The sequence below is a fragment of the Microcebus murinus genome, chromosome 8, assembly GCF_040939455.1.
Source record: "Microcebus murinus isolate Inina chromosome 8, M.murinus_Inina_mat1.0, whole genome shotgun sequence".
NCBI classification, from domain to species: Eukaryota; Metazoa; Chordata; class Mammalia; order Primates; family Cheirogaleidae; genus Microcebus; species Microcebus murinus.
Window position 1 is genome coordinate 86,224,530 of NC_134111.1, and position 13,591 is coordinate 86,238,120.

The 13,591-nt window shown below is 39.0% G+C and overlaps 1 protein-coding gene across 1 annotated transcript in view; it reads left to right on the top strand.

Annotated features, from left to right (window-relative positions):
* Positions 1–3,631, top strand: part of ATIC (5-aminoimidazole-4-carboxamide ribonucleotide formyltransferase/IMP cyclohydrolase) — a 30,607-nt gene extending 26,976 nt beyond the window's left edge. Inside the window, exons 14-16 of the mRNA XM_012756777.3 lie at positions 1,745–1,927; positions 3,015–3,170; positions 3,406–3,631. Coding sequence (XP_012612231.3) covers positions 1,745–1,927; positions 3,015–3,170; positions 3,406–3,525 — 459 coding nt within the window. The 3' untranslated portion in view covers positions 3,526–3,631. The remainder of the gene's footprint in view (positions 1–1,744; positions 1,928–3,014; positions 3,171–3,405) is intronic.
* The last annotated feature ends 9,960 nt before the right edge of the window (positions 3,632–13,591 follow it).

The following is a 13,591-nucleotide window of genomic DNA, read 5'->3' on the forward strand; positions in this document are numbered from 1 at the left end:
GGCTGAGCAAGAGCGAGACCCCGTCTCTACTATAAATAGAAAGAAAAGAATTGGCCAACTAATATATATATAGAAAAAATTAGCCGGACATGGTGGCACATGCCTATAGTCCCAGCTACTCGGGAGGCTGAGGCGGGAGGATTGCTTGACCCTAGGAGTTTGAGGTTGCTGTGAGCTAGGCTGGCGCCACGGCACTCACTCTAGCCTGAGCAACAAAGTGAGACTTTGTCTCAAAAAAAAAAAAGCTAATGATAGTCACACAGTATCTTTGGAACCAAGGACTAAAACTAGTCATGTTGTTTGTTTCTTGCCTAGAGTGAGTTGGCACAATTTGGATTAGTTGGACTCTGATAGCTGCTACAAAACTGGTTTATTCACTCTCCCCCCTCCTCGCATTGGTATTATTTCCAGTAAAGAGGAAACAAGGAATGATACTGCTATCTACCAGCCTGTATTTTTGCAGCTTGCAGGGTATTTTCACATATATTCTATATTATATTAAGATTTCATTGAGTAGAAAGACTGCTAGACTGGGAGTTAAACTGATCTTTTAAAATCAGGTTTATTGAGGCATAAATTGTATACAGTAAAATTTAAAAGACCTTTTTAAAGTGTACAGTTTGACTAGTTTTCACAAATTATACAGTGTGTATAATCCACACTGTAATTTCACAAATTATACAGTGTGATTAGGTACTGAACATTTCTCACTATGTGATGTTATGCAAGATACTGAACTTATTTCCTAGTGTACTGAGCCATGGATTATGAGACTGAGCTAGTTCATTAAAAGGTCTCTTTTAACCCTAGGGTGAACTTGGTTTTATTGTGGCTTCAGCAGCATTGGGAGGCCTTTCTTCTCAGTGTCTTGAGCTTGTCTCTTGACATTTGTTAAGTTTGGCCCACAAGTGGGGGCAATTGGGAGCAGGTGGGTATTAATGATCATGTGACCTAAAAGACTCAGGATTGCCAATACCTGTAGTAACAAAATCTTGGGAGATTGTGGATACTGGTGTCCTTGGGCTCACGTTCTAATAAGTTCCAGTAAGTTCTTGTAGAATGAATGCTTTGCTCTTGAAATCCAGAAGGAGCACCTTGCACAGGTGTCTGTGGTCTCGTTTATTCTTTGCATCTATGAGCAGATTTGCCAGTTGCAGGTTTGGAAAGGGGTGGCCAATGGGGCAGACAGCTGAAGAGATGTTCAGTACGGAAACTGAAGCCGTAAAACACACCTCTGCATTAAAGTCATTGGTGCTTAGAATTCAACCCATAGAAACAGAGGAAGGAAGGAGAATTTTTGTGTTAATGGAATTATTTTTATTTCTTAGGATACCCTTGGTCAGATCCTTATTATATCAATTTCTGTGACTTAGTGTTTAAACTGTAGGTTATAAACTGGGGCAAAAAAAAAGACTTTCAAATAGCCATAGATATTTTAGTGGTATTTTATTTTTAATTTTTTCCCCTTCAAACCGTCAATAATATAATTTGATTGTTCTAGAAACTTCCAGAATATTAGTATTAGTAGTCATATGTCAAATATCATTGAAGAGGTAAAAAAGCATAAATGGTAGTTATAAATCTCTTACCCTCTTTTTTTAGTGACTTAAATTATGTTTCTCTTATTTTGACCTGATGTTTTCTTCTATAAAATTAATAGATAGGTTTTGAGGAATATGCACGTAAGATGGTTTGATAAGAATACATTCGAAGAGGTACTCATCTTAATGTTTGTGTTCCTCAGGTTATTGGCATTGGAGCAGGACAGCAGTCTCGGATACACTGCACACGCCTTGCGGGGGATAAGGCCAACTATTGGTGGCTTAGACACCATCCACAAGTGCTTTCAATGAAGTTTAAAACAGGAGTGAAGAGAGCAGAAATCTCCAATGCCATCGACCAGTATGTGACTGGAACCATCGGCGAGGTAAAAGGCTTGTCCTTGGGTTATATGGATGTGCTGTGTAAATATTTGTTCACTCTTTTATGAGTAACAGACTTTTCATTTCATCACTATAGAGTGAAAAGGTATTTTTCTTGAAATTTTATATTGTCTAAAAATCATTAATTTAATTGAAGCTTCTTATATGTTTTCTTCTGTCTCATTTAACTTCATTGTTTTTTATCCCTTTCTGAAAGCACAAAGCTTCTGTCTTTTTAAGTTAATGACAGGTACTGCCTTTCCCCTGTCTTGAGGTGTCTATAATAATGTGGAGCATGATGCTTGCAGGTGACTGGTGTCTATCTTCCCCCACCACATTTTTTACAAGTGCCACTAGCAATCTGATATACTTTTGTTATATTTCATGTTCTTTGATGTCTTGTATTTGAAGGGGTGTGTGGGAGCATTAAAATTGCTTCCACAAGATGAGGACTAACTCACCCACACAAGCCCTTTTATAAGACACTAATCCACTCATGAGTGCCCTACCCTCATGAACCTAATAACCTCCTAAAGGCCCCACCCCCTAATACTTTTGCATTGAATATTAAATTTCAACATGAATTTTGGAGTGGACACAAATATTCAAATGATAGCAAATATAATTAATCATGTTTGATTTGTCTGCATCTCTTATATTTGAGACTAAGTGTTGTATAAATGTAGTTCTAGAATATTCATTATGCGTTTCCTTGATTGGATATGGAGGATTCTTTTGAAAAACCTTGGAAGGTGACTTTTCTATTTGTGTCCTTTGATATAGGGTTATAAAGTAATAGATTTAAATTAGATTTAAGAACAAAATACATTTGAAATAAAACAATTTAGAAAGTAAAGTGATAAACACTTCTATAAATATGATAAACTTAGCATCACTTTTGTTTCCTAATGAAAATGTTTTTAAAGGCATCAAGGAGAATCTAGAAATATGAACTTGCTTGTAAATAAGAGTCATTATTTAAAATTAAGTCCTAGGAAAAATGCCCAAGTGCTTTCTGGCTTGGTGGATCACATCAGATAGAAATAAAATGATGTCAGACTGACTTCTCCCCTCCCCTCCTCCCTCCCGTAGGATGAAGATTTGATAAAGTGGAAGGCACTGTTTGAGGAGGTCCCTGAGTTATTAACTGAGGCAGAGAAGAAGGAATGGGTTGACAAACTAAGTGAAGTTTGTGTCAGCTCTGATGCCTTCTTTCCTTTTAGGGATAATGTGGACAGAGCTAAAAGGGTAAGTATGGAATTGGTGTGCATTTGTATAGAATTGAGCATTATGTAGAAACTATTTCAGAAACCCTGGAAAATTATTTGACTTCTCCGTTGCATGTACGGATGACACAGATCCTACTTTGCCTTTTTGACTGAGTGCATTATTGTTAGTTTAGGTTTCTTAGAGGGAGCTTTTAATTTTTGCAGGTTTTTACATACAGTTGTGTTTTGAAAATCAATGTCTGTCTGTCCCTCAGAGTGGTGTGGCGTACATTGCTGCCCCCTCCGGCTCTGCTGCTGACAAAGTCGTCATCGAGGCTTGCGATGAACTGGGAATAATCCTCGCTCACACCAACCTCCGGCTCTTCCACCACTGATCTCATCGCACATTATTTTATGGTTTGCGTATGTGCAGGTGATTCATGTGTGGGATTTTGAAAATAACTTGTTTTTAAAAATAAAATATTAAATCTTAATAATTGGTCGTTGTGTTTTGTCATAAAGATACAGGCTCTTTAGACCGACACAACACACACATCAGTGTTGGTGTGTGAGGACTGCCCCAGCACCCCCACCTCCCGGAGCCCAGCTCACCCCACAGCACTGCCTGTGGGAAATAGGAATCTGCAAGTAACCCCAGAAACCGAGTGGCCAGAGCAGATGACACAAGTATCTTACAGCTCAAGTTTCCTCATATGGGGACTCTTATCATGTTGTTTCTTTTAATCACACTTTAAAAAGTGTAGTTGTTTATCACTGTGAGCTGGTTGTCTGTCACCTGTGAGCTGGAACCTTAGAGAGGGGTTACTGTGTCTTGTTGACCTCATCTGTCGACAATGTTAGTGCTTACTTTTCCTCTGTGTTAAGTGAAATGTGTCCCATAATTTCAGCAGCCCTAGATCTGCCCTCTAGAGCTACTAAAAGAATAGAATCAAGGTTTGATTCTATTTTTTTCAATGGCCCAGAAATGGACCACATGATTCCAACTATGGGCTTAGGGCAGTGCCTGCTCATGTCAGGCAGGACAGAGTGTGCATCTCTGGGTCCTGCTTGTGTGGTCCTGACTGTTTACACAGGCTACACCTGTGCTCAGCTAAACCGCTAGGCATGGTCCACCTCAATAGATGTCTTACCCTGTTCTGAAGTCTTTACTTTTGCAAAGTAGAAGTTCCTGAATTTTTTTTTTGTTTTTGAAGTCAACATTCTAAGTCGTCATTCTATATTGGCTGATCTTCCAACCCTTGTAAAGAACCCTCCCACATTGAAACAAGTGTAATTTGTGTGAGCAGTAAAATACTGCAGAAAAAATGCATGACTTCTGAGGTTAGGTCCTAAGAGTGTAACTTCAGCTTGCTTGCCTTAGGTAAGCCAAGGCCATGTTGTAAGGAGGTTTAAGTGGCTCTCCCCAAGGAGAGAAGCCATCTTGCTCTTGCTAGCTGCCAGCCAGCTGAGTGAGCCATCTTGGAGGGGGAGCCCCCAGCTCCACTCTCAGGTGATCCCTGTCTTCAACCTGTTTTGAGACCTGAGCAAGAATTGCCCCAAAGTGCTTCTCACGAGTTCCTGAACCATAGACACAGAGAGATACATATTACGAGCCACAAAGTTTTGGGGTAATTTGTTATATAGCTGTAAACAGTTAATAAGGTTTTGGCCTATAAATTTAGTGTACATTTTGTCTCCTCCCAGTTACTAATGGTTCTTTAGCTTGACCAAAGGTTAGCATTAAGGGTATGATTGGAACAGTTTGTTCTGTTTAACACTGTCTTGTCTGATCATGGTTACATTTTAAATTCCACCAACCATTACCATTTTGAGTTTTTAAAAGTTATATATATTGTGCCTTCACATTTGAGAGGTAATGGTAGGATTTCTGCTCACACAGTCATCCTTTCTGCAAATGTCAAATTATGATTAGAGAATGGATTAGTTTGAATTTAGACAAAAATTTACCTAATTGAGATGTTTTATAGTAGTACCGTTCTTAAGAGTATTTGTGTAACCATGGTTAGGCAATGAAAAAAATATTCAAACCCAGGTGTGGTGGCTCATGTCTGTAATTCTGGTGACTCGGGAGGCTGAGGCAGGAGGATCACTTGAGCCTAGGAGTTCAAGACTAGCCTGGGCAACATAGGGAGACTTTGTCTCTACAAATAAGAGGTTGCAGTGAGCTATGATCATGCACCACTGCACTCCTTTAGTTTGTGACAGACTGGTCTATGCATGTTTTTGTTTTGTTTTTTTGAGACAAGTCATGCTCTGTTGCATGGGCTAGAGTACAGTGGCGTCATTATAGCTCATTGTAACCTCAAACTCCTGGGCTCAAGCAATCCTCTTGCCTCAGTCTCCCAAGTAGCTAGGACTACAGGTGCACGCCACCATACCTAGCCAATTTTTCTATTATGTAAAGATGGTGTCTCACTCTTGCTCAGGCTGGTTTCGAACTCTTGGCCTCAGGCAATCCTCCCTCCTCAGCCTCCAGAAGTGCTAGGATTACAAGCATGAGCCACCACTCCCGGCTGGTGTCTTTACATCTCTATGTATTCCTAAAAATTAAAAATTTTTGCCTATCTACCCAAAAGTTATGAAGATTTTTTCTTATGTTTTCTTAGACATTTTGTAGTTTTCACTTTTACAGTTAGGTATATTCTCTTTCAATTTTACTGTGATGTATAGGTCAAGTTTTCCTTTTTTTTTTTCATAATATTTTTTCAGTTGTTCCAGCATCATTTGTTGAAAAAACTTCTCCATTGCATTGCCTTATTTCCTCAGTTGACCATATGATATGTGTGTGGGTCTATTTCTGGACTCTTCTGTTCCATTCCGAATGTTTGTCCTCATGGCAATACCACACCATCCTGATTACTTTAGCTTTATAGTGAATTCTATAGTGGAATAGTGTGAGTTCTTCAACTTCGTTTTTTAAAGATTGTTCTTGCTGTTCCAGGTCCTTGACATTTCCTTATATATTTTAGAATGAACTAGTCCATTTCTACTAAAAGGACTAATTGAAATTTTGGTTGGAATTACATTAACTTGTGGAGAATTGACATGTCCTTTCCTTCCCCTTTGAGGGGTTGATCTTGTCTGATCTTATCCTTGAAATATAATATATAACCACATCTATTAGCTGAGAGGGCCTAGAAGCAATGATACCCTTAAAAATGAGTACACTTAGTTCAAGATCTTGCTTTTGAATTCCCCAATAAAAGGATTTAGGCATCTTTGGAGAAATATCTGACTCCAGGACTGGGGCAGGAAATAAGATGCCTGGAAGAATCTTAAAGTGCTAGAAAGTAAGAAAGTGCTCAAAACAAAACAAAAAAACAATTTACATGATAGGGATATGTCAAAGGATATAAGAGCCAACTAATAGCTCCCAATGGCCAAACCCAGGACAATTTGAGCAACAAAATAAAGTGTTGGATTATAACCCAAGTTATAAAATATCTTGAGTTCATGCTGATATAAATGTTATGAATAAATAAATGTGAAGTATACAAATATCCCATGCAGAAAGATTCTAAGTAACTTTCACAAATACTCCACCTTTAACTTGGGCATAACTCCCTACCCCTTAAGTGTGAGCTATGCTGAGTGACTTCCTTTCAAAGAGGAGTATAGTATGGAAAGGGAAATATATTTGTGTGCAATCCTGACAAACACTGTCTCAGCCAGGTGATCAGGGTCAACATCGATGTCATGTTGATAGTACGTACATCAGAATGCAAATGGCACTTTCCCTCTTTGGTCTTCTTTCCAAAAACCTATAATCATGAGAAAAACATCACCAAATCCTACCTGAAGGACCTTCTACAGAATAATCTAACTACTGTCAAGGTCATCAAGCAAAGAAGTGTGAGAAACTAATGAATCATGATGACTAAATGTGTGGTATCCTGGAGGGCATCCTGCAACAGAAAAAGGACATAAAGTAAAAACCGAGAAAACCTGAATAAAACATGTAGTTTAGTTAAACTAGTATGCATCAATATTGATTCACTAATTGTAACCATAAATGAACCATATTAATGTAAGATATTAATAAAAGAGGAATCTAGGCCCGGCGCGGTGGCTCACGCCTGTAATCCTAGCTCTCTGGGAGGCCGAGGCGGGCGGATTGCTCGAGGTCGGGAGTTCGAAACCAGCCTGAGCAAGAGCGAGACCCTGTCTCTACTATAAATAGAAAGAAACTAATTGGCCAACTAATACATATAGAAAAAAATTAGCCAGGCATGGTGGCACATGCCTGTAGTCCCAGCTACTTGGGAGGCTGAGACAGAAGGATCGCTTGAGCCCAGGAGTTTGAGGTTGCTGTGAGCTAAGCTGACGCCATGGCACTCACTCTAGCCTAGGCAACAAAGCAAGACTCTGTCTCAAAAAAAAAAAAAAAAGGAATCTAGGTATGAGATATACGGGAACTCTATGAGCCTCACAATTCTTTCTGCAAACCTAAAACTATTAGAAAAATAAGTCTATTTTAAAAGCTATATAGCCACAATTCTAGCATCACACTAAAAAGCTTAACAGTCATTTTTAATGTCAAACATCCTGTCACCATTCAGATGTCACACATTAGCTCATTTTTTTCCCCCAGTTTGTTGATTATAAGATCCAAGGCTGTTACAGCACATTATATTTGATTAGTATGTCTCAAGTTTCTTAATTGGTTTCTCTTTACATTTTTTTCTTGCAGTTGATTTATTGAAGATATTAGAATTTTGGTCCCATGGAGTTTTCCCACATTCTGTGTTTTGCTACTGCATTCCTGTGATGCAATTTATTTGTGCCTCTGCTTATAGATTGATAGCTGTAGTTCGATGGGAGTTTTTTTTAGTTTGATTAATCAATAATTTAGAAAAAAGTTATTGAAACCATTCTCTGTGAGGATGAGTTTTCCAGTTTCTTCCTGCAGGTTTATAAATGTTTGCTTCATATATATTTGAGGCTAAAAAAGTGCACACATGTTTAAAGTTACTGTTGACTTGGGTTTTATTTTTTAAAATGCCCTTTGTAAACCTTTTGTCTTTGCATTCAGCCTGTCTATATTTATTTAAATTATTGAAATTTTTGGATCCTATTTCTACCATCTATAAAATTTGATCCACTTTTTACTCCTTCCTTCCTGTTTTGAACTGGTAGCTGTATTTCCTCCAATAAGATAAGATAACCATTTCTGCCGACTTTCACACTCCCTCAAAAACCACCCCCACAAATGCCCAACATGTTGATTCCTAGACTTGGAGATAGAATTTCTCTTAGCTTTTTTTCCCCCTAAATACCAAACTTTCCAAGCTTTCTTTTTACTTATACTACACATATCTCTGGCAGTATCTCCCGAGTTTCTCCTCTCATATAAACTATGCAGCGTCCGTGTGGCAAAGCCTCAGACTTTACACGTCTAAGAATATTTGTATCATGCTTGTACATTTGAATTCGCTTTGACTACACTTACAATTCTGGGTTCCAAGTTCTTCGATACGTTGAAAACACTACCCCATTTTATTTTTGTATCCATTGTTGTATTCAAAATCTGACATCAATCTGATTCTTGTTCCTTGGCAGGAAACTTTTGTCTAATTTTCTCCTTGATATTTTCAAGCTGCTCTACAATGTGTGTGGGCGTGGGTTTTTTCCTTATTTCTCCTTTCTCCTTTTTGCACTCTGGACATTTTCAATAGGTCTTTTTTATTCCCCCTTTTATTCTAAGAAATTTACGCTTGCGTTTTCTGCTAGTATTTCCTCTCTTCCATTTTTATTTCTCTTTGTGGGATTTCTTTTATCCAAATGTTGGCATTTCTAATACAATTTCTATATCTCTTAGCTTTTCTTCTGTTTCTTTTTTCTTGCTTTATCCCTCTAGGACCTGTCTTTAGTCTGGTCTTCCATTGTACTAATTCATTCCTATGTTGTATCCATTTGCTTTGTCCCATCTATTGAGCTCTTTATTTCAGAGTTACAGTTTTTTCACATCTAATATTTCTGGGTTTTTTATATTGTTGATACCTTCTTTCTAGCTCTGTTTTCTGATTTCTACCTCTGTCAGAATATATAATCTAGTGCATTATTTCTCTTTTAAAATATTTGTTCTCAAATATTTTGGTGTAAGATACTGGGCTATAAGGACAATGGACACCTTCCAGCTTCTGTTTACTGCTTGCTTGCTAACTGCAAGGCATTATGAGTACATTATGGGATGCAGAGGAGAAAGACAAAGAATGCGGAAACCGGAGTCTCTCAGCTAGGACCCGGAACAGGTTAGAGCCTATCAGGGGCAGGATGAAGTACGAATCACTGTGGGGGTGGATGCATGATCAGCATGTAAACAGCTTAGGTATAAAAGGTTCACTAGCACATAAAGGGGGGTCCCTGCCTGAAGAAGAGGCCACTGCGCTGGCACTCTGGGGGCTCGGACCCTAGCTCGAGCTAGACAATAAAACTTTTGATAATTACAGCCTTGGTGACTCTGTCTCTCTGTCCCGTGGCCCTGTGAATCTCGGCTATATAACATTGGTGTACTGTTTGGTGAGCTCCTTTTCCCCACCAGGACTGGCCACTCCACTGGCAGCCAGTTGATGGTCCTTGGCAGCCCCAAGGAATTCAGGAAGGGAAGGTTTGAATGAACCCTGATGAGGAACATCCAAGCAGCAGAAACCGTCAGCTATTCTTCACTCCACCAAACAACTCAGTTTAGGGCTTCCAGCACTTCCTCCTTCATTTTACCATCCCACTGTCCTGCCTTACGCTGAAAAAAAAGCAGTACCCTATCTTAAGCCAGCAAAGCCACCATCCCTTGGACACGAATTCATTCCCTGGCTTATTCATATTTTGTTCTGTAATTTGCTGTAATTTACTGTTTTCCTTTCCATGTACTCAAGTTAATCTTGGTGGGTGTGGATAATAGCCAAGGAAGTTAGGCACTTTGGAAGGGTCTGGAACTGGAACCTCATTAACACAGTCTTTTCTGTGATCATGCAATTAAAACATCAAAACTTCAAGACTGGAGTTTCACTGGTGTTTAAGTAAAATGGATAATGATCTTAAGTCTATTATTTCCATGATACAGACAGGCAGAAGACCCATAAAACGCCTGGACCAATATAGAATGTATTTAAATTGGAGGAGCCCCCGGGAGCACAGGGAGAGAAGACTTAGTCATTCTCAAACACAGCCCCTGGGAGGTGTCCTTTGACATTCCTTTCTCTCCAGCGTACCTCTTTCTAAATTGCAGTCCATGTCCCTTCCTCAGAGCACAAAAACCTATAGGGCTTTAAGCTCCCAGTGCCTTTTATTCTCAGACACTCTTAAAACTTCTTTTTGCTAAACACTGTGCTAGGCACAAGTTTATCTTTAAAAAAATGATAAATCATATATAGAGAAAAGTGCATGAAACATCTGCCATTTATTTATTTATTTATTGGGAGACAGAGTCTCACTGTTGCCCGGGCTAGAGTGTCATGGCATCAGCTTAGCTCACAGCAACCTCAAACTCCTGGGCTCAAATGATCCTACTGCTTCAGCCTCCCTAATAGTTGGGACTATAGGCATGCGCCACCATGCCCGGCTAATTTTTTCTATATATTTTTAGTTGTTCAGCTACTTTCTTTCTATTTTTTAGTAGAGACGGGGTCTCGCTCTTGCTCAAACTTGGTCTCAAACTCCTAACCTCAAGCAATCCTCCCACCCTGGCCTCCCGGAGTGCTAGGATTATAGGCATGAGCCACCACCCCCAGTCACCATCCACCATTTAAAGAGTTTTTAAACAAACACCTGTGTCACTGCCAACCAGGTCAAGAAATGGAATATTGCCAGAACCCCTCACATTCCTGTCTGTCCTTGATTACGGCCCTATCTTTCCCCCCCATCTTTGTGCCTTTTAAGATAATCACCCTCTAGTTTTGCCACTCAGCAGCTGGGTGATCTTGGGCACATGCCTTAACTTCTTGGAGTTTGTTTCTTCTGTTAAAATGAGGATGGATTCTCTCCTTAAGAGGCCAGATAGTTTGCCATGTCCTGGCCCTAACTTTTCAGGTTCAAGTCCCAGCTCTGCTACTGACAAGCCATGTGACATTAGGCAATGATGGTGATGACAATGCTCATCTCTTAGGTTTGCTCTGAAGAGGAAATGAGACAAAATATTAAGGGCACTTAGAACACCACCTGGGACATGATAAATACTGTCTAGAAAAAGTGCTAGTTATTATTTTCATAAAGCTTTTGTGTATACGGAAGCATGGAAAGTGGTGGAAGATGCATTAATGTATGGCCATTACTATGAAAACTACCAAATGTGTATTTATGGATGATTTTATTGTTACCAAATTGGTAGCCAAAAAGTTTCTGACCTCCTTCAACTGTCATCTACTCTCTTTCCCCATACCTCACTTCTTACCAGTAAGCAAAAGAATATTAAGGAGATTTTCTGTAATTAAGCTGGCATTTTTTTCTTTTCTATTGAGGCAAAATTCACACAACATAAAATTCACCATTTGACTGTTTTATTTAAAGTACACTCTTCAGTGATTTTAAGCATAGTCACAAACTGTGCAGCCATCTCCGCTATCTAGTCCCATAATGTCTTTGCCACGCCAAAAAGAAACCCTGCCTCTGTGAGCCAACTTTGCCCATTGCCCCTTCCCCAGCCCCTGGCAAACGCAAATCCACCTCCTGTCTTTATGCATTTGCCTCTTCAGGACATTTCACATAAATGGGATAACCCAACATGTGGCCTTTTTTGTCTGGCTTCAACTTAGCCTAATGTTTTGAAGGTTTATGTTCCAGCATGTACATTCCTTTTATGCTTATATATTATTTCATTATATGGACATACCATATTTTGTTTCTCCATTGATCCGTTGATAGACATGGGTTGTTTTTCACCTTTTGGCTATTATGAATACTGCTGCTATGAGCGTTTGTGTACAAGTTTTTTTATGTGAACATATGTTTTCAGTTCTCTCGAGTATATATCTAGGAATGGAATTGCAAAGTCATATGGTAACTCTATGTTCTAACTTTCCCAGGAGCCACCAGACTGTTTTCCATAGCAGCTGCCCCATTTTACATTTCCACCAGGGATGTACGAAGATTCCAATTCCTCCACCAAAGTGGAGTGTTTTTGAGCCCAAAGATAGCATTTCAGCACTTGGCTCAGTACCTAAGACTAAAGCTGAATTACAGAGATGGGCCGGTTTCCTTGTAAGGTCCTGCCCAGAGGTGTCCTGGCCAAGGCAGTGCTTCCTTCTGAAATGAAATGACAGTTTTTGCAAACAGCTCAGTGGGAGAACCCATGGCCCTCGAGGTATTTTGCCTAAGGGAGCAGGGTGGCAGGCAGCCTGCAGGACAGGGCATTCAGCCCAGGCAATAGGGATCCTGACCTTCACCCCAGGGTGCCGACCTTCACCCCTAGCCAGCTGCCTTGGATAGCCTCAACCAATGCTAATTTCAAGCCTTTGGGGGCTCCACACGAGAGCTATTTTAAAGATAAATTTGGCTCCTAAGGTTGTTAAAACCTTTATGTCTCTAAAGAGTAAGTAAAAAGGAATTCAAGGAAATGTAAAACATGCTTTAATACCTCATACCTGACTCCACCGAGGAATGTTTAAAAAGGAACTTCTCGTTTGGGGCTTTCATACAAAACCCCATTTCCCTTGCTCTTTCATTACTTACAGTATTTCAGTTTTTTCTTCTCTTCATTTGTAATTTATATAGATTTTTGTTTGCAATTCAAATTGAATCTTTTATTTTAATGAGGATATGGAGTGAGACAAACTCACGTAGCAAGTGTAAGTGCCATACACTCTTGAAAAAGAACTTTTCTCCGTTTGCACAAGGTCATCTTTGTGTTTCTTTTGCTTTATCAGCCTTAATGGTAATCTTTAAATGTTTCCAAACATGAGAAGTCCCAACAGTGGTGCGTTTTTTTTTAATAGTTGAATTGTATCCCCTGAAAATGGGATTTTTTAATTGTAGTCTGCCACGTTCCCCACCACAGTAATGGGAAATTACTAAATAGGAAGCAATTTCAGCACTTAAATTTGCTGATGTGATGTTTCTTAATCACTTTAATGAGTTTCATACCACTAGAAATGGAATAGAATTTTCAATGGAAATATAATTAAATAGAAAAGTCATTTCCTATACTTGTAATTTCCACCTGATCATTTCTTTATTCACCTCCATAGAAAGTGTGCCTTGCAAGCTTATAGTGATATTATCATAAAGACCAATTTGCATAATTCACTTAGGTCATTAGAGCTGAAAACAATATAAATACCCTAACAATAAATTTCATTACAAATCAAGTACAGCAAAGCAAAGTGAATCTTTAAAACTATGATTTTTTTCTTTTTTAAAGTCCTACAATATTTACTAGGTACACCTGATTTCTCTTGAATTCTCAATTTCTTGCCTAAATCCAGATTTGTCTTTTAATTATGCCTTTTT